The sequence below is a fragment of the Loxodonta africana genome, chromosome 2 (genome assembly GCF_030014295.1).
Source record: "Loxodonta africana isolate mLoxAfr1 chromosome 2, mLoxAfr1.hap2, whole genome shotgun sequence".
Taxonomy (NCBI): domain Eukaryota; kingdom Metazoa; phylum Chordata; class Mammalia; order Proboscidea; family Elephantidae; genus Loxodonta; species Loxodonta africana.
Genome location: NC_087343.1, coordinates 93357977 through 93385923, shown reverse-complemented (window position 1 = coordinate 93385923; position 27947 = coordinate 93357977). Strand labels below are relative to the sequence as shown.

At 34.2% G+C, this 27947-nt stretch overlaps 2 protein-coding genes across 5 annotated transcripts in view; one reads left to right on the top strand and one right to left on the bottom strand.

The window, feature by feature from the left end:
• CCNH (cyclin H) overlaps positions 1–10125 on the top strand; it is a 43670-nt gene extending 33545 nt beyond the window's left edge. Inside the window, exon 10 of the mRNA XM_064273874.1 lies at positions 230–10125. The gene's annotated coding sequence lies outside the window, so the exon portion shown is untranslated. The remainder of the gene's footprint in view (positions 1–229) is intronic.
• RASA1 (RAS p21 protein activator 1) overlaps positions 1–27947 on the bottom strand; it is a 127787-nt gene that overhangs the window by 12787 nt on the left and 87053 nt on the right. For 3 of the 4 annotated variants that reach the window (XR_010318863.1, XR_010318865.1, XM_064273867.1), the window contains exons 10-22: positions 24168–24288; positions 23273–23429; positions 17771–17858; positions 14278–14355; positions 11958–12115; positions 11368–11444; positions 9868–10040; positions 9379–9538; positions 8126–8268; positions 6438–6553; positions 5502–5588; positions 2839–2906; positions 1257–1345 (exon numbers count right to left, since the gene is read on the bottom strand). Coding sequence is in view for 1 of the 4 variants with exons in the window: in XM_064273867.1 (XP_064129937.1) it covers positions 1257–1345; positions 2839–2906; positions 5502–5588; positions 6438–6553; positions 8126–8268; positions 9379–9538; positions 9868–10040; positions 11368–11444; positions 11958–12115; positions 14278–14355; positions 17771–17858; positions 23273–23429; positions 24168–24288 (1515 nt within the window). In the remaining 3 variants the exon portion in view is untranslated. The remainder of the gene's footprint in view (positions 1–1256; positions 1346–2838; positions 2907–5501; positions 5589–6437; positions 6554–8125; positions 8269–9378; positions 9539–9867; positions 10041–11367; positions 11445–11957; positions 12116–14277; positions 14356–17770; positions 17859–23272; positions 23430–24167; positions 24289–27947) is intronic. The other variant, XR_010318864.1, reaches the window with a different exon arrangement.

Genomic DNA, 27947 nt, shown 5'->3' with positions numbered 1-27947 from the left:
TTCAGCCAGGGTCCATCTGACATCAGCAATGATATCCCTGATTCCAGGTCCTCTTCTGAAGCCAGCCTGAATTTCTGGCAGTTCCCTGTTGATATACTGCTGCAGCCATTTTTGAGTGATCTTTAGCAAAATTTTGCTTGTGTGGGATATTAATGATATTGTTCTCTAATTTCCACATTTGGTTGGATCATCTTTCTTGGGAATATGCATAAATATGGTTCTCTTCCAGTCAGTTGGCCAGAAAGCTGTCTTCCATATTTCTTGGCATGGATGAGTGAGCACCTCCAGCGCTGCATCTGTTTGTTGAAACATCTCAACTGATACTCCATCAATACCTGGAGCCTTGTTTTTTGCCAATGCCTTCAGAGCAGCTTGCACTTCTTCCTTCAGTACCATCGGTTCCTGATCATATGCCACCTCTTGAAATGGTTGAATATCGACTAAAAGTTAGTTTAAGGAAATAACTGGACACACTTGAAAGGAAGTCTATCTAAGAATACTTATTATAGCAGTATTTACACTACAGGCAAGTTAAAAGCCATCTAAACATTCAATAAAAAATTGACCCACTAACCCATGGCCGTCGATTCCAACTCATAGCAACCCTACAGGACAGAGCAGAACTGCCCCACAGAGTTTCCAAGGAGCACCTGGGGGATTTGAACTGCTGACCTTTTGGTTAGCTGCCATAGCACTTAACAGCTATGCCACCAGGGTTCCCCAGTAAAGGAGTAGTTAACCTAATTATAGTATATCCAAATGATGACATTATAAAGTACTTTTTTAATTTTTAATATATTTCCAAATATAAAAAGTTTTTCAATATTAAATGACAAAAGCAGGTAACAGTATAATCCCTACAAGAGTGTTAACAGTCATTATACCCAGATAAGTGGGATCATGTGTGGGTTTTTTTTTTTTTTAATAACTCATCTGCATGTTTATATTTACAATGAATGTTTATTGTGAAATAATAAAATGAATTTGGGTACATTTAAAAATATCCTGATTTTTGTATTTAAGTTTGGGAGAACTAGAGTGTATTGGATCTTGAAAAAATAACAGTTTTCTATAGTGGTTAAAGGCTGGTTTTTGAAATTTCATTATTAAAGTGTAAAATCTAAACATTTTTAAAATATAAATTCTCTTTATGAAATTCCCACTGCTGATAATTCACATAAGCTGCATTTTATGATTTTATGATGTTAAAGTTTCATTCCTAAATTACATATTTAATTATCAATATGTTTCTTTACCTTAGCTCCGAACTCCACAAGATTTGCTAAATTCTGCACGGACTTAGCCACTAATATCAGTGTTCTTGCAGCAATAGGTGATGGGGAATCTAAAAGAAAAATGGGCACAGTTAATGACACCAATTCTAAAGGTACTTTCCAGGTAAACCATTATAAATGTAACACTTTAATGTTTCTTTTCTGTTAAAATACTAACATTTTTCCATTCAGAACTTGTGTTTTTTTTAAAATATCTGACCTAGATAAGTCAACAGAGCTTCAGTTAAAAAAGAAAAAATGAATACACTTACCAACGCTTCTAGTTTTGTCAAAAAGGTACTATAAAACTCAGCAATCCCCAACTGGTTGATAATATTTCAGATTATTTCAAAGCTTTATCTTTATCACTAAAAAGACTATCGCTCCACACTCCCTTCAGGACAATTCACAAAGCTAATTTTAACCCCCTCAGGTTAGCAATTTGTAATCAGAGCAATTCCCTGCTTACAACCTTCAATGACTACAAGTAATTCACTCTAAAGCTCAAGAGTAAAGGTAAAGTCTGGAACTTCTGCTTTATTTTGAGGGAAAAAAACATGAACTTTAACAACAGGTCAGTCAGGAGGCATTTTCCTAGAGAATGTATATACTATACTGGGATATAAATGGTAAGTGTCTGTGGCTATTAAATTTAAGCCCTGAAACTTAAGGTTCTTATTTAACAGTAAAAACCCACATAGTCTACTTGACTGCCTGACTTTAGATCATATATTCTGTATTTTAACCAGCAACTATAAATAGTGTTGCCTATTGGTCCAGAGGCCAACATTTAGATAAATCTATCCAAAAGGAGTTCAAACCCTTATTCCTAAGAGATTCAGCCATTTTAGTACTGGTAGAAGTCCATTAGAGAGATGCTGACAGCTATAAGTTATTATTTTCCAACTTTGAGCTTCAAATTATTAAGATAAAAATGGTTCAGGTTCCTTCTGTTAAGTAATGGATCTTTATCACATTCCACATCACAAATTTCACTCTTCTCAAAGCCTGGAAGTCATTCCATAATAGACATATAGATAATAAGCAAAACCAATTCTGGTTTATTAGAGTTTAAAATTGCCAATCCACATTATAAAACTGGTAACAAATCTCTAGTGGGGAAAACCAGGGCCGCTTTCTTCATAAATACTCCTAGAGCACTACGGCAATGACAGATAGAATTTTAATTTGATCTTAAGCCCCAACTTGCAATTGTACTGACAAAGTGTCTAACATGGGGTATTGTGCACAGAAAGCTCTTCCCAACTTGGAAAACCAAGTTGCAGACTGGAAAAAGTCATCATAATGAGAGTTGGAGACACAGGTAAGGGTGGAAAAAAAGTGGATGTGTCTCATGCCATTTCAGGCTTCAGATATTAGATGGAAAGAAAAGCTAAAGAAAGAAAAAGAAGAAGAAAAGAGAAGCGTGCTTTGGAATGCTTTATAACCACCTTAGAAATCAATAACTAAAAAATCAGATTTAATAGGAAAATCCAAGTATTCTTACTAAGCAGTATGAAACTTTATTCTTTTTTAATTTCAAAATTCATCAAAAGCTGATTACCTGAGATGATATTAAACATCCGTGGATTCAGGATAGCAGGACAGATAAGTCGAAGAAAAACAAAACCACTGAATGGGAGGGAAATTTTTTTCTTTAGAAAATTACTGCATATATGTTATATTTATATATATATATATATACACACACACACACACATAAAATTTTTGAAGTATAAGAACCAAAAATTTTACTTTGAACTACAAGGAAACCCACGTACAGACAGCTTAAAAAAAAAAAAAAAGTCATAAGCCAAAGTATCTTATTTTAAGAACATATATAAATGTTTCTTTAAAGTATTATTCACTTTTCCCAAATTTAGAATTTTAGATTTACTCTGGGAAGATGTTAAATCTATAGCATTTACTGTCTTGACCATTATTTGTTCCAGACTAATGGAGTCCTTGGGTTGTGCAAAGAGTTAATATGCTTGGCTGCAAACTATAAAAGGCTGGTGGTTCGAGTACCCAAGAGGTGCTTCAGAAGAAAGGCCTGGCAATCTACTCGCCCCCACCCCATCACATCGTTGGAAAGCCTATGTAGCGCAGTTCTACTCTGACACACATGAAGTTGCCATGAGTTGGAATCAACTTGATGGCAACTGGTTAGAAGTACATTTTATACTCACTCTGAGGAAGCAGTGTCCTTAGGAACTCTGAAATTTTCTGAAATACTACATGAGAACTAGTAAACCTTTTTATAGCTACATAGTCCTGTAATGGTCCAAAACTTCCATTCTCTCTTATTTATTTAAAGAAGAGCCGGTAAAGTCTGCTGTAAATCAAGTTGGTTATATATATTTTGTTGACGTGTCACATGAAAATAAGAATCCATTACAGTAGGAAAAACATCGTTTTTTGATAAATGAAAATGTATACTATAAAATGCTGAAAAGTTTTTAAAGTAATAAAGAAAAAGGCAGGCTTTCTAAAATGAAAAAATTGTTACCAAATCACAAAATAGTAATAACATGTAAGAATTCATATAAAAGCACACAGCATAGCAACAACTGTGAAATATGATTTTACTTTGGGAACAATGTAGTAATATAAAAATGCAAGCTTAGATAATCTTACTCTGCCTCCTTTAGTCAATGGTAAAGAGTATGTCATCGTGTAATTTTTCTCTAATTTCCTTTTAGAAATTAGGTAATAGTTGACTCTTACCCCTTGTAAAGACAATCATTATTCCCAAAATAGTTTATAAAATTCCTTCTAGTTATTAAAATAATTGGTAGGGTCTCTGTTCTCTGTGTGAATAATTCATTTTCTAAGCATTTATCTTTGAACCTATGACAGTTTGCTAATTCTTGGACTCTTAGAAAGTGAATGTTATTTCTCAGACAGCATTTATAATAATTATATAACAATTATTAAGTCCTTAAATTTGAATTTCTTTTAATTTATGAAGCTTGCATACATTTTGCTGGAAAACATTTTGATACTTAAGTAGGTCTTTGAACATGAAACACGGCCTGACAATATGAATGATAAAGATGTTCAGTGTGCCAACCTACTTTCTGTGAGTTTTTAGAGGTGATATTAAATTTGAGAGGAACACAATTACTTACACATATTAAAAAGTTTACTAGGGACAGAGTTCATCACTACGAGCATAAATACCCCTTTAAAACACCATGTCCATCAACCAATCCACATAGTAGGATTTCTTGCTGTTTGCTTAACAATTGTACTTGTTAGAAACTTATAGTTTATACAAAAGTTTTTGTTTATATCACACACACAACTGCGCTAAAGTGTTAATAACTTGCTTGTATGCTTGTAATTTTCTCTTCCTCCCAATCACTGCTAAAATCAAGAAATACAGAGTCCACAACTCTTATATATTTATAACTGACCAAAAATAGACTTTACCTACAAAAAGAGAAGCCCCTTTATAAAATTTAGACTGTGGGCAACATTAACATACATTTTCAAAATTAATTGTATCATACTAGCATCTTTTTTGGTGGTTGCCTAATTTTTTATGGGACATAATGAATTATTCTGAAACTGCTGTATTCGTCAATACTTTTCCATTAAACTTCCAATTGCCTTGAATGGGTTGGGGTCTGTATCAAGGAAAGCCTGCAACAGTGTTAAGGATAACAGGTTGGTTTACAAGCTTTGCCTTTAGTTCTGCCCTCCTCACTAACTTTCTGTATAGCCTTAGGCAAGCACTTCAACCTCTCCAGATCTACTTCCTCATTGGAAAAATAAGTCAGAATAATAATAGTGAAGTCCCTTTATATAAGCGCCAGAATTTCATGACCCGCCAAACCAGTTCTTTCTTATTACATACAATGCGCAGAGTGAGACATGGGATCTGGCTTCAAAACTAGAGAACTAGAGCTTCTGAAAATCAGCATGGAGTTGCAGGCTATATTACAAACCAATCTAAATTGTTCCACTCTCAAATAGTTAACTGATAATAAATGAACATTCGGTTTTTAAAAAACAAAAGATAGCTAAGTATCTCATAGTAACTTATAAAAGTTATAGAATCACTTGAACTCAACATTCAACAAGACACTGACATAAAAGTCAAAGAAAAGGGCCTTGAATTGTATACTTTGTACTATTCTTCTTCTAATTTTCAAAATTAACCACTCAACTATTAGTTTGTGCTATATACAGTAACATCACAAATGAGTTGACTAGCCTTACCTAACAACTCTGGTTCTCATGGTGGTATTTGTAGGCCACTTGTGCTGAACAGATTTTTGTAAACACCCATAAATATATCTCAGTGTCCTGCCAAAACAACACAATCATCTCAATACAGAAAGCAAGTGAAAATATTAATCTCATTGCAGCCAAGAGTTAAAATGAGTGAAGCCAGTTAACTATCAACTTTCCCAAATATACCACATTTTAACGCAATGGCCTTTTCCCCAAAAAAAGTAATGTGCGCAAAGTAATGAGAGTCATATTTAGCAAGGGATAAGGAAAACTTAAATATTTTTATCATCAATTTATTTAGCCAGCATCTTAACATTTACTCTGGAAGAAATTTTGTCATTTCTAGACTACTTCTTTATGAATGAAAAATATGAAACAAGTATTTGAAACAGGGACTAAGGAGTCCAAGTTTCGGGGAGATAGATTTTGGCTTAAGGTAAAAGTTAACCTCTACCTGAAAAAATGAGTTCGCTAACACTGGAAGCCTTTAAGCAGATACTGAGTGATTATCAGTTATATATGATAACTAATTAGTAAAATTTATTTATTAGTAAAAATTGACAAGAAATTTCTTCATGATTTGAAGATATGCAAGCATACAGTAAATGGATGGACATGTCTTTTACAATTCCCCTCAAATCTGAGACTATAAGCCTCTATTCACTCCCCAAGTTACTACATAAATCAGACATACTGGCTTGTATAAAAACATGGTTTGTTTTATTTTAATGGAGATCATTTCATCTGGTTTCAATTCACTTTTCCTTAAACACAATTCATCATGTAAAGATTAAAAACCATTAATTTTTAAGAGTCTAATAACATCAGGACAATGGAAAAGCTTTCCACATGTTTTAGAAATAAAAACTTTTCAAAATGCAGATATACAATCTCTTGTCAAATTAAAATTTCACCACTTACGGTGGAAGTATTTCTGAAGCCATGAATATTTTCTCCACAAGCTCTGAAAGTATGTTCAATAGGTGTGCTAAATTAGTGTTCACATCTTCATTTTTTTCTAACTTTGATGGACTTAACTAAGAGAAGGAATAAATCAACATAAATCCATCTAGGCAATGACAAATACAAATGAATAAAGGTAACCATGCAATTGTAGTTTTCACTACTATCTTTCCATCTTTTAATCTTTTTTTTTAAACAGGAATTTTTAAATAGTTTGCTCTATGGAACTCCTTTCTAATGGGTTTATAACCATTCATTCCCTATTATCCAATTTAAGAGCAAGGAGTGAGCATACAACAATTTTCAGTTCCTTTGGGACTAATCCTAACCTTCCCTTCTATTCAGTTAATGCACTTTGCAACAGATTTTTACAAGCACACAAAATTGAACTAGACTTTATTCATTTTAAATAAAATATTTAACATAATATAAATATTTAATATATTTAAATAGAGTATTCTCAATGAGAAGACAAAAACCAGCTTTAGTGGCCACTTTTTCACAAATACACAAGGAGTATTTAAATAGGAAGAGAGACTGCCATACCATTACTATGAAACAAGCTTAATTCTATTTATTTCAGAAAATAACTGATTGGAATACAAATGAGAGATTTATTTAATACCAAATGCTTTAGACAGAATCATGAACCTTTCTTAAAAACTTTTCCAGTAACCCCTGAAAAATCGTGAGCTAGTATCAATGGAACGGAAACCCTGGTGGCATAGTGGTTAAGAATTCGGCTGCTAACCAAAAGGTCGGCAGTTCAAATCCATCAGGCACTCCTTGGAAACCCTATGGGGCAGTTCTATTCTGCTCTAGGGTCGCTATGAGTCAGAATCAACTCAACCACAATGGGTTTTTTAATCAATAGAACAGATTTATCTAAATTGGAGAGACCCCTATCAAACTTGTTGCATTTCTGTATCATCCTTCATGGTTAAGCCAACTATGGCATTACTCCAGGCTTCCAACACTGAACTTCTAATTTATTCCTTTTACTAGTAAAAATTAACAATTTAGTGCAGACATTAACATTTGACAGCTGCCAAAGTACATTATCAAAAGCAATTCCTCATTTTTTTGTATCACATCTAAAAAGTATATTTAATATCTTCCTTCTCTACTTGCTTTACCTTCAAAATAAAATTAGAGGATAGTCATATAAGTGAGATTCCACTCTTTATCTTAATGGTTTATTTTGAATTTATACTGAAGCCTTAATTAAAGCTAACAGGATGCTTTTGTTTGCCTTCTTTTGGGGGTCATCTTGGTGACTCCCCCCAAAAAACTTTCAAGACAAACCTAGATGTTATGAAGTGCTACACAGAACTTTACCAGGTTATACGATAAAAGTCTCTAGCAAAACCTTCAATTTATGTTAGTCCCACTTTTGGAAAGCAGCATATATACTTATCGTTAGTACAGTAGGGGAAATGATAAAGTACTTTTATGAGTTTTTGCTGCAACTTGTTTTTAATCCTAGAATAACATACATCCTTTTTAAAAATCTGTTTTCCATAAATGAATTATGGAAGATACAATTGCTCTGATGAGTAATTTTACAAAGCTAATATTTTCCTTGAAATATAATTACCTATTAAAATATGCTCTCTGCTGAAATACTTAAGACATTAAATTCTTACCTCACAAGACTGCTTGCTTTCCATTATTTTTAAAATAGAGTCTTTCAAAGCATGATGAACAAACTGTGTAGCAGTGGCTTTCATATACTGCTCCATCAAGGTGCTTGCAAGTGTTGTGGCTCGAAATAGGGTAGTAGCTTCATCTACATAAATGTTTACATTAAAGTTTTAATTGTAAAGGATTGTACTAACATGAACCAAATTGAGATGAAATGAATTCACTTTTCCTCAACTCCTATACAATTACAGCTATTTAAATGCTTTCTGTGACACAAATATTGATTTTAATGACATCCTATATTTCTACAGATTTAACTCCACAAAAAACCTTCATATCCATTACCTCACTAGATCTTAAACAGGAGAAAAAGGATTTATACCCCCCCATGTTCACATGAAAACAAACAAAACCAAAGGCTCAGAATGGTTAAGTGACTTATCTAAGATCATAAGCCAGTTAGTAACAAAACCAGGACCAACCAGATCCTAGCTTTGCTGCCCACTGATCCCATGCTTGTAAAAATTTGCATTAATTCCTCAAGTAATATAACATAAAACCCTAGTTTAAGTTAATTTGTTAACCTGAAACATGACTATTAATAACTTTTAATAAAATTTTACTAAAACATGGACATTACAGAAAAAAAGACAATCTCAGTTTTACCACCACTTAATCCATTCCTTGATAAATCCATATATTTATACATATTCTATGATTATAAGGAAATAGGTCTAGACTTTATAGTTTACTTGGGAAACGTAGAAGCAAGCATTGTTAATGAGCCAGAGTGGTGAATGAGCCAAGAGGAGGGGGAAAACAGGTTATTCTGACGTATTTGTGAGGCACAAAACACTGCGTGTCCATCTATGGGGCCCGGGAGCTACCAATCTATAGAAGCTACAAATAAAATACAGATGACACCCAACTACTGTGCAGTGAATAAGTAAAAAACAAGAGAGCATGGTAAGTATATCAAATTATTCTTGCTAATCAATCATTATAGCCACTGACCTGGTTTCTTTTTAACATTAATTTGCCATGATAGAAATCTCTATTAGAAATACTAGCCTCCACTATTAGCCAGTGTAAAAGTCAAAGCTAGCATCCTGGCTGCCATTTTTTATGAAGGAAAAAGAGAATAACTTATTTTGCAAATGATTTAACAAGATATTCAAAGATAAAGTCCATATATACTTTATATATAAAATCTAACCCAATTTTTAAAAGCATCATACTAACGCTCATACTGTACCTTCCATGCTTATTTCTCTGTCATTTAGTGTACACAGCAACAATGATTCAAGCTTTTCATGAAGAAAAATCCTCAGTAGGATGCTAGCCAGTAGTGTTCGGTCTTGTCCACATACATGTGATAAAGCATATACTACATGAAGTTCCTTTTGCAGTATAAGCTAAAAATGACATCAAAAAAGGCCGTTTAAAGTAGAGCATTAAGCATTCTCAGTGATACTAACAAGAAATATATCTTGAATATGTTCTTATATTTAGAAATAATGTTCTATTGAATACATTATTAAATACAGAATGTGTTTGTAGTCTTATTTCTAGTCTTAGGGCCAACATCATACTACTATAAGAGCCTTGCTTTTTAGCCTTCTCTGACTGTCCATTTGCCACTCAGCTATGAAATTATTGTATTTAACTTAATGAATCTTTTATTAAATGTTCAATGTTTCTGTTAATAATGCCATCAAAAACAGACTGGTAAATAATTTAATACCTCTTTAAATTCACTGTACTCTTCTTCTGGCATGATTTTTTCCATAGAATATCGTGCTCGGACACGCAAGGATCCTGGTTCAATACCTTTTAACGGTATGTGGGAGCTGAGCAGAAACCATTCATCTGTGGCATGCCCTTTCTGTAATCGACTCAACTGGCAACGCATAAATACTTTGATAGAAAAACATGATCAAATGATTACCGTCTAAAAAGATGACACTATAATTAGTCACACAAGTGAATTTCCTGATGTTCAGTCTCTATGGTTTTAAATGCTTTTTATTAAAGGAGTTTTTGGTGACATCACAAATTCGATATTTATTCATTTACTAAATGCCTACTATGCTGTGCCAAGTAGGGACAAGGGATTCAGAAATGATTAAGACATGAGTCTCTGACTTCCATGGAGATCAGTCTAGCCAAGAAGGCAAGAAATAGTGTGGTAAGTGCTATAAGAGTGGTTAGTGCTACCGGAGTAGAGAGAAATAATGCGGAGGTTAAAAGTCCATTCCAAATAGGTAATCCTTCAGCAGACTTTTAACAGGATCTGGAGGAGCAGCTAAATAGGACGAGTGGGGTGGAGCAGGGAGAGGGGATGTGTTCCAAATAGAAGGCATGGCAGATGCTTTTAAAATCCACAGACAATTTAAGAACTAGGAGAAAGCTGGCATGGCTCATGAGAAGGATGTACAAAAGATTATACTGTGGGAGTGGAGGGGGTGGATCAGGAAAGGGCCTTCCTTGTGTGTCATTACTAGGGGTTTGAACTTTATCTTAAAAGTAAAGTAGGCACCACTAAAAAATGTTAAGCATTTAAATAGTATAGAAATTACAGAATAAACATTTTATAGAGGAAAAATTTGGGCTTTGATCTTTAATACGTATGATCACTTCCTTCCCTAAGCCTGAATTTTAAGAAGGTATTAACCTAATTTACCCTGGTGTGAATTGCTAAGACCTACTGCCAACTGTTTCAGCAACAGGATGGAAAAAGATGTGCTGCTGAGAACAAAGACTGCGAGGGTTTAACTACCAGAAGTGAATAAATAAAATACTCTAGGTTAAAGGAATTTTTCTTTTTTAAAAAAAACAGGGTACTCTTTTCAACCACTTTATAAGGGACTTATACACTATGTATAGGAAAACAGAAACTAACCTAAAAAGTAGAAAGAATGTAGGTGGGGGAGTACCACAGAGAGATGGCCACTGTTACCACGTTAGTGTTACTACTACTCAGGTGGAGGTAGTGGGTTCAGGAGGGTGGATATTTAAATTTAAAGAATTAAGTTTACAGTGTATACAGTTCAGCCATTTTTGTCTTTTGTTTCATTCCTAGATATATACTTTCTGAACAAAAGTATAAAAAGAAATTAAATTGTACTACATGCAGTTATATTTTTATTTTTTAATTTCCATTTTAAGACTATATTTCATTATGACTTTTAAAAGTACATATATAAAACATGCTTGAGAAATAAAATTTTTTTTGTCAACTTACGGATATCAGGATCCTTGCTTTTCTTTGTTTTATTACTAAGAGTTATTTCAAATCTGTTGATGTCAGGAGGAAGATCACTAAAGAAGCAATGATTAACGGAATTAACAAAATGTCCTGGCATCAAACTATCTGATTTCCTTTAGTTCTGGTATCAAATAAGCCCTCTATTTCTGCTAAACAACTTGAGTATGCTAGATTTAAAAGCAGATTAAAAAAACGTTTTAGGATTTGGTATGCAGGAACACAGAGAAACAAATTACACACTTTCCCTACCATCTTTAATCTCCTAAACTAGCAACAATTAATTCAAGTAAGTCCTGGAAGCCCTAGTAAACATTTTGTGCAGGATTAGTAAATGTTTTGGACTTATCAATAATAATGACTCACATTAATAACTAGGTGAAAAGCCAACAACTTAGCATTTTACTAATGTAAGTGAGCAAATAGAACAGAAAATAATTTTATATACTATTGAAACACGTGAACCTGGCAACTTATTCTGACAGTTTTATCTACAAAGGTAGAAAATGGGATGAAGATGCAATATAGTAAAATAAAATGATTGAATGTAATGATAAAATAAGACTTACTCAAAGACAAACTCTTCTGACCAAACAGGGTTTTGCCCTTCTCTTGCATGAGTTTTTGCTACCTGGACGCTATTCAGGTAGATGTTACAATATGGGTTAGTAAAATGTTTTACTGGGAGTTTATGTGCTTCTTCAATGTGTAAAACAAGACTGCTGACCTAAAGAAAACACAAAAATAGTTACCCCAGTTTTCAAGAATTACGCAGTAAGTTTCAAAATAGTGCTTTTCCCCTTTTTCAGAAAATGAGCTTCAGTTTTATTTTCTGTTTTATGTGACCTATTATAAGAGACAACATTCGAGACTTTAAAAGAAATGGTCCCTGTTTTTTTTTTTTTTTTAAAAAAAGGTAATTTTATTTTACAAGTTATTCTTCCACTTATACTGAAATATATACTGAATATTTCTATATATATATATATATATCAATTGAATATATAAATATACCTTTTCCCCATAAAACAAGGATTCTGAGAAAAGAAAGTTGAGAAGTAAAACACTATATTTCTGCAAAGGGTTTTACAGCTAAAAAATGTTTTTAGAACACTGAATCTACCTTTTCATTTTACAGAAAAGAATACAAATCCAAAGAAGCTAAGTTATTTGTCAAAAGTCTAAGTTGTGGTGCCCAAAGTTAGGCCATCCATCTCCTAGTATTAGGGCTTCCTTCTCTCCTGCCACCTACTGCTCCTGTGGCCTTATAAAAGACAGTATCTCTGCATCTAACTTTCCTCACATATTAAATAAAGTCTACATTGCAAGGATGTTACAAGGATTAGACACTATATACGTAAAGCATATAGCAGAGTACTTAACACATGAAAATAATTCAAGTGACGTTAGCTGTAACTGTATCACATTATACCTACAAATGATAATTTCATGGCTAAAGTTTCACAGAAGACACACCTTGTCCTTTTTTGAAAAAATCCAGTCTGATTCGCCTGCCATATCTTATAAAATGTCACAATATCTTCTGAGGACACACAGAGATTACTTGTGTGATTAAACTTCCTGAGGGAATGGCCAGCCTTTTGGTTACAGGGGCTATTCATTAACCCTAAATATTAACCATTTATCCACTCCCAATAGAACAATATGCTAAGTTCACTAAGCTTACTGGAAATTTCCATAAATAGAACAAGAATCACTTTCATTAATAGATACTGTATTAAAATTTTCTCACACCCCAAGGATGTCAAAATTTGTCTTGCAATTATCTAGGATAACTGCAAAGAAAAGAGGAAAGAAATGGTGATTATAAAGTTGACCCTACATACCTAGAAAGAGAAAGCCTCACTCTGACACTTCATAAATTAATGTATAGGACATGTTAAGATTTCAAGTAAGATAGGATGCTACCTAAGAGTTACGCAATAGGTTTCAAAAGCAATTACTATAAAATGATAATCCCACGAGTTTATGAGTATTAGTAATATAAGTCAAATAATCTTTTCAATAAATACATTTTAGTTCTGCTTTTTTGAAATAGGTCAAAATAAGTTTTTAGAGAAAAATAATAAAAGCACCCAAAAGAATACTTTCTCTTTTTGTTAGTTTGGTTTTGTTATCTTAAGTAGAAGAATAAATAAGCCTTGGTATTAGAGATAAATAAACCATGGTATTTTCAATCACCTCATACACATGCGAAAGCTGGACAGTGCATACGGAAGACCGAAGAACTGATGCCTTTGAATTATGGTGCTGGCAAAGAATATTGAATATACCATGGACTGCCAGAAGAACGAACAAATCTGTCTTGCAAGAAGTACAACCAGAATGCTCCTTACAAGCAAAGGTGGAAAGACTTTCATCTCACGTACTTTGGACATGTTATCAGGAAGGACCAGTCTCTGGAGAAGGACATCATGGTTGGTAAAGTAGAGGGTCAGCGAAAAAGAGGAAGACCCTCAACAAGATGGATTGACACAGTGGCTGCAACAATGGGCTCAAACAACGATTGTGAGGATGGCGCAGGCAGGACCAGGCAGTGTTTCATTCTGTTGTACATAGGGTCGCTATGAGTCAGAACCGACTTGACGGCACCTAACAATAACATGTATTCAAAAACTGAAATTATAGATCAAGAACCCAGCTGGTATATAAAGAACAACCTCTTTCAAAAAAAAATAGCTGTTTCTCCTGCTACTGAAGCTAATGGCAGCATGGTTTTAAAACGTTTGAATAGATCAACCTCTCTGAAAAATTTTAAAGTGTTTGATAATCTTACCCAAAATAATTCAGGTAGAAATAAAAAAACATAAAGAGCAAAGGGATAGAACAAAATGTGGCAATTACAAATGAAAGAAAATAATGTTTCACCTGACGCAGGCGTTTATTAGATGTCCCTGGACTACTTTTCCGTAAATTACAAAATGCCTGCAGACCTTTCATCCAGTCCTACAAAAAATAACATAGCATTTCAAAGAAATGTTATACATTAGTTTATTCAGTTTCCAAGCATCAATTAGTTTTTCAAACTCAGTAGTTCTTTCCTTTCCTAGACTGCCATTTCTAAGAGTGTAATGCACTTTAATATATTTGTCACCTACTGTTCAAAGTAAAACAATAACAAACAATTATTCTTTTTTAAAAAATCTATTTCTGAAGAATCTCTAAGTTAACGCTTAGTACTAACGAATGGCCTTTTATTAGCACAAAACATTTAATTAAAGACACTCTTTCTCCCAAACAAATACCTTGGACAAAAATGCCTATGTATATATTAAGCTGGTCCCTGAGTGGCACAAGAGGTTTGTAATAGGCTGCTAAACTAAAGGTCGGCAATTCAAATCACCCAGTAGTGCCATGGAAGAAAGGCCTGGTGATCTGTTTCTGTAGAAGATTACACCCACTCTTATTTATAGACATGGTTATAGACCAGCTCATTGTGTGAGAACTGGCATTATGCGGAAATGGAGGATTCTTTTTCCTGTTTTCAGACTATCCATCTCTCTGATTTTTTTTTATTTTGCAATTATGATTATAGTGCTCATCACTGTGATAAGTCCAGTTACAGATTATTCCTCTTTAGAGAAACAGGCTTGGAAGGGACAAACCTGGATAAAGCCAGGCTGTGTGACTGAAGGGCCATGGCTTAACCACTTCGCTTTCCTCATGTGCTGGATCAGAGCTTCCGTCGCGGAGCCACCTGCAGGTCTCCGGTCCCACTACTGCAAGCCCTGCGTTCATGATCCCAGAGTCTGCTCTGCCCTCTGGGCCTAGCGAGTCACCAAGGGCTTCCTGTAGGGTGCTGGGAGCCTGGCCCCGCACCCAGCCCCATCGAGGCAGAGGCTTCAGGCCCAGTTTGGCTCACTTTGGGATGTCACTAAACTTGCATGCATTTCTTTCAAACACCATGCCTCTTTCTTTCCTCTCCTCCCTGCAACAATTTTAAGCCAGAGGGCCTCAGGCTGCATAAGAACTGGGAACCCAAAACAGGCACCCGCTGGCTTGGTGCCGCCTGCAGAGGCTGTGCCCACTGGGAAGGCCACCTTGAATGCAAGACAAAATAGAGGGCAGGGGGCAGTAGAGCGCCCCCACTGGCAGAAGGGAGTGGAGGAAGCGGGGCAGTAGGGTCCACCTTCCTGGAGGCAGCCCGAAGACCATCTTCAAGGGAGAGGATGCTCCACAGCCACTGCTTCACTGCCATGCCCAGCACCTCGTTAACACACAAAATGGCTACGTAGTAGATTTTTTACTATTGTCATAATTGTGAAATGTTGGATAACAAGAGAGTGGATAAGTGAAGACTAGGTATACAGCCAAGAAAACCCTATGGAGCAATTCTACTCTACAGCATGTGGGGTCGTCCTCAGTCGGAATTAACTGGACAGCAATAGGTTTGGGTTTTTTTGGTTTCTATTTAAGCTGTTACTTTTGGCACCCTAAGGCAGATTTTAACTTGATACATTTTGGTAAGAGGACTGATTGCAAAATCATATTACAACGTGATGATGGATTTGATGAAAAGCATTCTAATCTTTACCTTAGACCACAATACAGACAGAAATTCATAAGAATTTTGGGTTACTTGTAAGCTGTAAGTCTTTTAAATATAACATTAGATTTAAAAAAATCATTTTGGTCTAATATCCAATTAAATTACAGCTATATTTTTTAAAATGTTTAAATAGTGCTCTGAAGAAAAGCAAACAACTTTGGGTTTATTCAAAATAAATCTAAATATTTCATTTTGGCATACATTTTCCTGGAAATCTCCTTGCTATCGTTTTAGTCTATTATGTCTTTAGTTTGTTGGTTAGTTCTACGAATTTAAATTGTTAATGTTAAAAGCCTTTACAGAGCAACTTAAGACCAAGTCAATTACCACCGCTTTCAGAAGTAGCAGACTTATCAGAAACTCCACAGCCCACCAAAATCAACAAAAAATGGAAATACCACTTAAAGTCACAACTACTTTTGACTTTAAGTGGTATGTAGAAATATGAAATATGGAAGAGAGTAAGTATAAATACAACAATAAAATGTTCCCTCTATACAGCTGAGGCATGCAAAACAAACTGAAATGTCATCAGGGTATGTGGCATATCTTCACAAATAATGAGGGAAGATTACTAACATTTTACAATAATGACTAAGTCACGTAAATATTTTGAGACCTACTTTTACCATCTGCAAATTTGGGGTATCTTATCAACCCACTGCCATCGAGTCAATTCCAACTCATAGTGACCCTATAAGACAGAGCAGAATTGCCCCACAGAGCCTCCAAGGCTGTAACCTTTACAGAAGGAGATTGCCATATCTTTCTCGTGCAGAGCAGCTGGTGGGTTAGAGCCGCTGACTCTTCAGTCATCAGCTGAGCGCTTAACCACTGTACCACCAGGGCCCCTTAAATTTAGGATATATAACCACAAAAAATGGTTTTATGACACTTATATGTCGAATGGGTATTTAGTAGAGCTATTTTGCAAAGATTTAAAGTATCACAATTATGAGCCATAAAACATAAAAGCTCATTCATCAAATTCTAAGATTCTAAGAAATTTTCATATTTTATGAATCAGCGGTCAATGTCAGGATTCTGCTTTAGGAGGATGAGTTGGAATCGACTAGACAGCTGGATTTTGGCCTCATATTCAGGGTTGGCAAATTATGTTTTATTTTCAACAAAATCACCTTCTTTTGACTTCTTAACCCCCTCCCTTTAGGTTCCTTCCATACAGTATAATCAGAAAAATAACCGTATTTATAGAAAATTCAACTAAACACCCACAGAAATATTATGGTTCAAGGAAAGTAATATATTTTTAAAAACATTACATCGTCACAGAATTACTTAAAATTTGATGAGTTATTTGAGAAGGGCTTGCACATGGATCAATGGCTAGTATTGGAAATGAACACTGTGTCTAGACTTAGAGAAAATAATGGAAATGCCTAAAATATTTTTCCTCTTCATGACTGAACTTTTATATTTAGATACAGGACTCAATCAATGAAGAATAAAAACACTTATTAACAAAACTAGCTAGCTTATCTTTAGACTGTACTGAGAATATCTGTAACCTTTATGTAGAGATTTTAAATGAGCATTCTCAGTTGGATTTAACAGTGTAGAATACAAGTTGAATTTAAAATGGAATAAATTAATCCTTAACTTAAAAACCATGTATTTTTGCATTTGTTTCAAAAAATTTCTTACAAATAATGTTCTCATTCCTTAAGATAAAAAGATGATTAGATTTCAAACAACATTTTAATCACTTTAGATTAAATGGAGTTGTTTTCTATTTTAGTTAATACAGGCTAAAATAAAGATTTACAGTAGTTTAAAAACCAATTATCTTACCTCTGCTTGTTCTGGAGTTTCTCCTGCAAAGTAAAAGATGTAATGTTCTTCACTAAAGTGCTGAACTACTATCTGAAAACAGTTTGGCCTTTAAAATACAAATGAAAAAGTTATTAGGAATCTTAACAAAAACTATTAAAACTTTACACTAACTTCAAAAAAAATCACAATATATAATTATGTGTTGTTGTTATTAGATGCCATCAAGTCAATTCCAAATCATGGTGACCTTGTGTGTGCACAGGAGTAGAACCGCTCCATAGAGTTTTCAAGGCCGTGACCTCTTGAAAGCAGATCAGGCCTGTCTTCTGAGGTACCTCTTAGTCTGATCGAACCACCACTCTTCCGATTTCTGCTAACAGTTGAGCACTTTAACCATTTGCACAACCTACGGGCTCTTTATAATTTATATGAATTTATCATAATTTTAAATTAAAATTAAATGTTTAATTTATATTTTAATCATAAAATGTCACTCCATTGTACCAGAGCATTCTAAAAAGAAAATGTGAACTATATATATTTTAGAAAACTTTTTATTATCACTATGGAAATCCTATCTTTCAAAGTGTAAACTAAGTACCGTGTAAGTTATTTTTAAGACCTTAGAAATAGAGAAGTCACAAAGAAATTGAAGCAGAATTTCTAGAATTTCACAGATATTTTTTTTTTAAGCTAGACATTTTTAAAGAAAATAAAATATTACTAAACTCAGTGCTTCAGGATGTTATACAATATGCATTTATGTACACTGGAATAAGACTAGAAATGTTCTTAGACTAAAAATGTTCCTGGTGGTTATCTCTAATTAGACTGTGGGTCATTTTAATTTTCTTTATCATTTCCTACATTTCCAATTTTTTTCAAACTGATTTTTCCTCATCTGTTAATAAGATGGAAACATTATTTTCTCATATATAGGCTTGTTCTAAGGATTAAATGAGCAAGTACTGATGTACACTAAATACTAGTTCTTATGCTCCCATTGTATATAGTGTATTACAATTCTTTTGACACTTAAGTACAATATTAGGTAGTAACTTACTGTCACTTCTCCTTATTCCAGGTAGTTATATGTCTATAAAGTCCTCTTAAATAGTGAATTAACGAATATTGAACCTACCTTGTTTGACCTCAGCTAGGAACATATCTGTAACGGTAAACGAGTATCTACTACTTTTTCTTCATCTGACATTAACTCCATTCTTGATATTAACCAGAAGGGGGGGGGGGTAATTCAATCTCTTTAAATTGTATTTCAAAGAGTAAATCCTTCTATAACTCTAACAGTTCTTTTTCTTTAACTGGCAACTGTAAATGCCGACCTTTCAATAGTGAAAACAGATTCCCAATCCAATTGCACCTATTCACATAAAGTACTTCAATATGGTAATTAAAGTTTTTCTCAAGGTTAAACAGATATTGCTCTACTGGCCTTAATAAATCTTTAATATTTGTGTTGCTCAAATTATAAGACTAAATATTGCTAGTGAATCATTTTTAACTTTTCCAAAGTTGAGTTTCTACTCTGAATCCATAATGTTAGAACACCATCTTTTTGTGTTGTACTTATAATTTTTTAGGAAGTTTATCCATTCTTCAATAAATCTGCAAAGTGAGAATCATTCACTAAAAAATTTCTTGTAGATCAAAACTTTTTTTAACAAAAGTCTTCTTGTGAACAGCTAACACATTTCAGTTTCAAACATCAGAGTGGTATTCTGATCCCAGTTCTTCAAATAAAACTGCAAACACACACAGCAAAGCAACCTGAATTGTATTAGTATGTACTTATAATATTATTTAATGTGGAATGTGGGTCTATAGCCAAGTTTTACATACTAGAATATTGCTTATTTCCCAGAATGAATTCTTTATGTAAAATCTTTAAATCTTAACATGAAGTCTCATCATGGTCATAAACTTTAGTATTTCCATACGACCTTCTTTGTTTCAAAGGATTTGCTTATTGTTTTGAATATTTTTTTCCTTAATAATTTGTTTTGCTACTTCTTTGGATGACCAGTAATTTTCTTCCAAATACTTCTCTAATATCTGTGGACTCACCAGTCCACAGTGAAAATGTAATAATCTTGTGGATCTGTATACAGTCTATCATTTGATTCATCAATTACTGATAATATTATCAGAAAACTTTATAAGACCATTTGAAAGTGGTATCTCCTGTATTTCTTTTGCTTCTTGCTTCCAAAGAGTTGGCAGTTTCCCTGTAGACTGGTAAAGAAAGTAACCCTACAACTCTGTGTGAAGCATTTTGGCTGTAGCTTTAGCTATTAACTGCATAGCCTTTTCACAAGTTTCCTAAGTTTCACCTGATACTAGGAACAGATCTACAAAGGGAGGGAGAGAGAAGAAATTATTTCTTACTTGGAACTTACAGTTAGAATCATTTTTAACAGGAGGTGGATGTATAGTGGTGTGGTGACAGAATGAGCTTGGCACCCAATAATTTTCATGAAAATAAAATATTTAGGATAACAAAGAGAAGATTCACTGAGTTTAGCAATCCAAATTTGATAAATTTCTCATTAAATGGCCTAAATAGTGGGTTCGTTTTTTTTACAGTGTTTATCGTGTGAAATCTAATGACTTTCCAGCTTTAACCACCAAATTGCCTATTATGATGGGAAAAAAGAATACCTATACATTAAAGCCAATTATAAAGTAACAGTAAGAAAAAATAATCTAAATTAGCTATGTCCTTTGCAAGAACTCCCTTATGTATTTAATAATGAAAACAATTTTCTGTGTTAATAGAAAAAATGTAAAAAAAATTAAATTTTACACACAAGCACAAAAAGTAATTTCATTGATGACTAACAGAAAACTTTGAAAAAAGTAATATTCAGAGTAACTGGGGATTTAACAAGAAAAGTCAGAGCCAAGTACTGAAATATAGCCATTATAAACAAAAAGCTCCCTGTCTGCAAGTACTGGAAACCCTGGTGGTGTAGTGGTTAAAAGCTATGGTTGCTAACCAAAAGATTAGCAGTTTGAATCCTCCAGGTGCTCCTTGGAAACCCTATGGGGCAGTTCTACTCTATCCTTTAGGGTTGCCATGAGTTGTAATCGACTCGAAGGCAATGGGTGGGTCTGCAAGTATTTAAAAAAAAAAAAAAAAAAATTTTTTTTTTTTGCAAGTATTATGCTAGACTAATTCTTTTGTTCTAATAAAATAATTAGTGAATTAGAACAGTTTACAAAGAGCCATATATAATTTCAAGTGTTATAATTTTTGAATGGTTGTTAAACACTAGTTTTAATATTTTTATTACAATAGCATTTTGGAACCATGATATCTCAAGGGATACTTATAACTGATTCATGGCACAATGGTTGGGAAGCTCTGCTCTAACTATCCAAATGAATTCATACCCATCCTCCAAGACTCAGCTCAAGAACCACTTATTTCACATTCCTCTCAATAAGCTTGTCCAAAAAATCTCTTCCCTCTTTCAACTGTTTTTGGTACTAATAAGCTGTATTTGCTATTGAATAATAGGGTTGTTTTCCCAACATCCTTTTCACCTCCCCAAAGAGTACAGGAACCTTGCTATTTGGGTGAGAACAGCAAGGACTGGGCATCAAAGGGCCTTGCTTGATTAGATAATCTCATTCCTTTGCTACTTCAGGTAACCCAAGACTAGACACCGGTTAGAACTGGTTCAATCAACGCATTAAGAGATTCTCAACAGTTACGGAAGGGAAAGCTCACTTCCCCTTTCTCTGGTGCTGTCTGCCAACTGCTACCATGAAAGATACTGGTTTGAGAACAAATCCAAAATAAATGGAGGGGAGGGGAGATGGGAGGGTAGAGAGGGTTAGAAACTAGTAAAACGGTCACAAAAGGAGAGACTGGAAGGAGGAGGCGGGCTGACTCATTAGGGGGAAGAGTAAATGGGAGTATGTAGTAAGGTGTATATAAGTTTATACGTGACAGACTGACTTGATTTGTAAACTTTCACTTAAAGCACAATAAAAATTATTAAATAAATAAATGGAGGAAGGCAGACAGAGAGCACTAAAGAGAAAAGATGCCAGAAACCTGATCCAGGCCAAGCCTGAGTACCATATTGTTAAGAGAGGGGAAAAAATCTTAAGAAATCCTACTTATCCAAACTTTTTTTTTTTTGAACAGTAGATTTTATGGGACATCAGTGTTCAGGAAAAAAAGAGAGGGTGTCATGGTCAAGCAAATTTATGAAACACTTCATATTGTAAAGGAGCCCTTGTGGTGCGATGGTTAAAAGCATTCTGCTGCTAACCAAAAGGCAGGAGATTTGAACCCATCAGCTGTTCGGTGGGAGAAAGATACGGCAGTCTGCTCCTGTAAAGAATTCAGCCTTAGAATCTTATGGGGCAGTTCTACTCTGTCCTAAAGGGTTGCTATGAGTTGGAATCAACTCAGTGGCAATGGATTTGTTTTTGTTTTTCATATTATATCCCCCTTTCTTAGACAGTCATAATATAAACATTAGCTAAGACTCCAAAAACCCTGCTGTAAGAAAACTCCTTGTTCAATTCAGCATTTCCCAAACAGATCTGACCATTTATTTTAATTGACTACCTATTAATATCTCAAATAACACTATGTAATCTGAACAGAAAAAGAGTTTGGAAAAAAGCAATGACTAGGTTCTGTGTTTTACAGGTGGTTCTCTCTCAAGTTTTCACAGTTTAAATTGGATAAAACCTAGCTTTGCTTAGTAGAAATGCCATCCTGTGGCATAAAACAAACCATTTAAGACAATTGTTTCAACTGCTTTGTGGCTTATTAATCATAGCAATGGGTGGTAACATAAAAATATCTAAAAAGACCCTGAGCTTGATTATTGATAATACTGATGGTTATAGAAAAAGAAAGGGCATTGCTCTTGAGCCTAGATGTAATCAAGCCCTGAGCTAGATGTAATCAAGAGCTGGATTTGCCTAGTGATTTATATTTGTTAAAAACAAAAACAAACAAAACCCTTGAAATCAATGTAAGGAAAAAGATTTATTGCAAATCTGAAATACTTTCCTAACTCCTTTTTCCTATTAAAACAAATGTTTTAATATTACAATTGTTTTTTAATGTCAAGTTTCCTAGGAACATGTCTATCAAGTTAACAGCAAAACTGACTGTACCTAGTCCTATCAGATGCACTGAGTCAAAATCAGGGGAAAAGTGACAAGACTCAAAGTCAGTCACTCAAGAGACTGGTGGTGGGGGGCAGGCAGAAACATGGTATATACAGATCAAGACTTACTATAGAAAATGTCACTCCAAAGATTTCTACATAATACAGTGGAGAAGAATTTTATGCATAGGTTAATCTGAAATAAGAGTACCAAAATTACCCTGGAAAGTAAACACTGCATTTTTGAAAGATGATTTTAGGGCTGTCATCATTGGTTTGCTATGTTTTGAAAAGATCCAACATACTCACTATTTTATTATTAAAACAATCCCAAAAGAGAAATAAGAAGCCAGTTTCTTACCTGCCAAAAAGACTATCGTGAACAACATAGACAGAACATACACTGAGATCTATTAATCCTTTTGGTTTTGTAGCTCGTTTTTCACTTTCAAAATAAATAAGTTGGGCATCACTGCCCTCTAAGATAAAATATAAATTTTTCCACCGTTTTCCTTTGCCTATTAAAAAAAAAAAAAAAAAGCTAAACATTAAACTGTGAATTATGTATGTTGGAATCATAAATTTATCTTTGCGCAAAGTAAAAATCAAATGATTTTAATTTTTATTCCCAAATTTAAACAATACACCAATCCCTGTATAACAGAAAAATGCCCTTCATTTATCTTTAGAAAAATGTCTTTTATTATATTGCTTGTTTTAATGAATTACAGGATAAATGGTAAGGGCACCTTAACTATGATGAAATCTTTAAAATTCTTATTTAGGAGTAATTTTTTTCCAATCTTATGAAAGAAATTCTTCCACTAACCCTGTCCCATTCACCATGTCTTAGTGTCAAACTGAGGTAAATTCATAAAATAAAAACATCAATACTGTGAATGTGCCAAGAGTCATAAGGAGTTCCTTTTTTTAAAATGTGCTTGAGTTTTAAAAATGTGTTGGGGGTGGGGGAAAAAGAATCAAATATCTTGCACTGGAACTAACGTATTTGGAAACATAAAAGCGTGTCCCTAAAACTTGACTGGATTTGTCAGCTTAATATATACCTAGGCTCTAGATTTCAAAAGATGCTTAGATAAAAGTTTCCAACATGTCAATTATTAATAATTTGTCAAAACAACTTACTAAATACATATTGCACTAAGTTTTATGCTCGATATTTACAATGCCTCTATTAAATGTGTGAACTATAAAATACCGAAATTAAATCCTTAGTCATAAAAGTTAACACTTACCCTTTTTTAGAAGATAACCTTTTTTAACAATATTTTTATAAAAGGCATCCTTTGTTTTACGACGAATTGTATTATAGATTTCCTTGCCATCTACTGCATCACTGAGTACTTGTTCTTGATCCTGATTTTTAAAAAAAAAATTAAAATTTCAGAAATTCTTGATGGGAATAAAAATCTTACTATACTACCAATTAAAAAACAGATCGTGTGTCCATCTAGACATAATAAAGTGCTTTTAATTCTAAAATCTAAGTACACAAATACATATATTAAGAGATCCTTTGATTCCCAAAGAAATTCCCAGAAAGGTTTCCTTGTTATTTCTCAAAAACATGGACTACAAATAAGCTATTTTCAAAAATACAGTTCTGTCATATTTTACAGCAAAAAGTGCTATTTAGAAAACATGAATTTGTTCCAATGTAACTGCTACATTACATGGATTATATTTGCTTATGCACATTACAGCTGTAAGCGACACGAAGTGAATGCCGAACACTGTACCAGCTGAACAGAGAAAACTGAGAATATACAAAAGCACACTCCTCAAACATCTACCACCTCCCTCAGTTCACCAAGTGTCCTATATACCACACCCATCCACCCACACCTCGTGTTATAACCTTCCACCTGATTTCAGATAATCCTTTACCACTTCACAATAATTTATAAGCAACAGCCCTTACCATTACCACAAGCAAATTTAAGATCTTTTTCAAGATAAAATGCCGTATCTATTGTAGCATTATGCATTCTTAACCATTTAAATATATAAAAAAAACTATACCACATTTTTATTAGGTTCCCATCTTTTTTCTTTTCGGTGTTGTGCCCCTAGCTCCATTTTCCCTGTAAGCTCTGGCATTTGTATTGCATGATTCTGCATAACATGGTGATTTTTAAGAATGTTTAAGTCACATCATAGCAGAACTGACAATAAATGCTAAATCCCCAAATAACAAAAAGAAGAATAATGTCAGGAAGAACATAAAGAAAAGAGTACCTTCATAATAATCTTTCAAGAATAAATTAATCTTCAATATTACCATCAATGCCCAGCTACCATCAACCACTGCCCTGGCAGGGAACAAAACAGACAGTCCCTAACAGAGAGAGAGAAAAGCATGGAGCAGAACTCAAATTCACATAAAGACTAGACTTAATGATCTGACTGAGACTGGAGGAATCCCTGAGGCCAAGGCCCCCGATGCTCTGTTAACACAAAACTAAAGCCATTCCTGAAGCCCACTCTTCAGATGAAGATTAGACTGGACTATAGAACATAAATCAAAACTCATGAAGAGTGTGGTTCTTAGTTTAAGCAGATACATGAGACCAAATGGCGAGGATGAGTAGGCAGGAAGGGACACAAGAAACCCGGAGTGGAAAGAGGGAGTGTGCTGCCACATTACAGGGATCACAACTAATGTCACAAAACAATATGTGCATAAATTTTTATATGAGAAATTAACTTAAGCTGTGAACTTTCACCTCAACCACAATAATAAATAAATAGATAAACAGATATAGATAAGAAAAAATATATATTACCATCAAGATCCACTGGACTGAATATTACTTTAGTCTTTTTTTTAACAGTTATTATTATTTGTAACGATGCGTATTTTACAACTTTTAGTCTTTCTTAAAGTCTTTTTTTAAAGACCAAATTCATTCCAACTTGCAATCCATATGGGCCCATTACATCCTTTTATAAATCTAAGGTACCTTATGCGATCTTAAAAAAAAAAACAAACAAAAACCTGTTGCCGTCAAGTTGATTCTGACTCATAGCGACCCTATAGGACAGAGTAGAACTGCTCCACCGGGTTTCCAGGAAGCACCTGGTGGGATTGAACTGCCAACCTTTTGGTTAGCAGCCAAGCTCTTAACTGCTATGCCACCAGGGGGTTTCCTACGGGATCTTAGCCATCTTAATTTTCCTGTATCTTGAAATATTCTGCCATTTCATCATCTTAGAAACTAATTTCATTATTATTCATCAATTATTCCCAAGTATGTTTAAAAACTAAAATAATAAGAAAACAGAAAATTGAATTGCCTAGAGCAGGGGTCAGCAAACTATGGCACGCCACCTGTTTCTGTACATAAATTGTTATTTGAACACAGCCACACATTCATTTAGGTTTTGTCTATGGCCGCTTTCATAGCACAAAGGCCGAAGTTAGTAGCTGAGACAGACTGAATGGCTTACCAAACCTAAAACACTATCTGGCCCTTTACAGAAGTTTGCCAACCCTCAGCATAAGGGATGATGCGACCGTGAAATTAATCACCTCTACTGTATCACGTTTCAGTTTTTTTTTTTTTTTTTTTACTGTGTTGCTAAGTATTGCACCATTTTTCAAGAAAGTATAAAAGACCGTTGTTGTTGTCTTTTTATTAGATTTTGTTGAACAAAGTTGGAAATTCAGAACTCTTAATTTTCTGCCCGTAACAGTAAAAAGATTGACAGAGGAAGATGTCTGACAATGTCCAGAAGAATCAGGACTTCGGTGTGATGGTGAAATTTATTTTGGTAAGTGAATCAAAGATCCCTAACTCTACAGAACTTACATTCTAGGCAGGTAAAGAGATAATAAACATAATTAATAAGTAAATTATATTGAAAATTAGATGAAGTGAGGAATCAATTTAAAGTATGAATCAGATCATGTCGCTCCTGCTTAATACTTGCAGGTGGTTCTACACTTCACTCAGTAAAAGCCACAATCTTTACAATGGCATACAAGACCCTACATTGGCATCCCATGACTTCTCTGAACACTGTTCCTCTTTCTACTCATGCTGGTTTCCCTGCCTGTTTTTTTTTTTTTTAATATACTAAGTACTTTCCTGCCTTACAATCTTTGCTCTAGCTGTTCACTCTGTCCAAAATGACTTTCCCACAAATATAAGTACTTTGATGTCAGATTCTGGTGGCGGTCATATCTAGATGTATTTTAACACTAGAACCAGCATGATTGTCCAGACAGGTTGGATACAGGGCACAGGAGAGAAAGCAAAGGATCAAGGTAACTAGATACCTTAATTTACTTAACGTCTCTGGTCTCAGTGTTCCTAGGTATAAAATAGGCATAATTATAGTATCAACCTCATAAAGTTGAAAAAAGTAAATGAATTAATAACTATAAAAAACAGTACCTAAAACACAGTGCTCAAAAAAACATTAGTTATTTTAACTGTGGGGTACGTTGTCTCAAAAGGTTCCTTCTTTTCTTCTAATACCTGTTTCAAGAGGTGTTAGTTCCAGGAAGTAGACCAAGCAGACCTACCTAGGTTTGCTTTTTCTGTTCCAGCAGTCTATTCTGAGCACAATAAGAGGAGTGTGAGCTGATTTTGCTAGCTGATCAGTTTTTCCATTAATAAAATGGATTATTATTTGAAGAGTTAAGTTTTTGGTGGGAAGGAAAGGTGTGTGCTATGATTCCCTAAACTATTATTGTACTCTACTCTCACTCCAAACCCACTGCTGTTGAGTAGGTTCCAACTCATAGCAACGCCATAGGGTTTCCAAGGCTGTATATCCCTGCAGAAGCAAACTGCCACATCTTTCTCCCACGGAGCCACTGGTTGTTTTGAACTACCCACCCTTCAGTGAGCAGTCGAGTGCTTTAACCACGGTGCCATCAGAGCACCTCCTACTCTCACTACTGGGCACAAAACAATAGATTACAAACAGCAATAAGTGGCTTCTGTGTAGCAATCTAACTGCTTTTTAATTATCAGTTATTTCTGAAGTATTCAATGTATTATAGA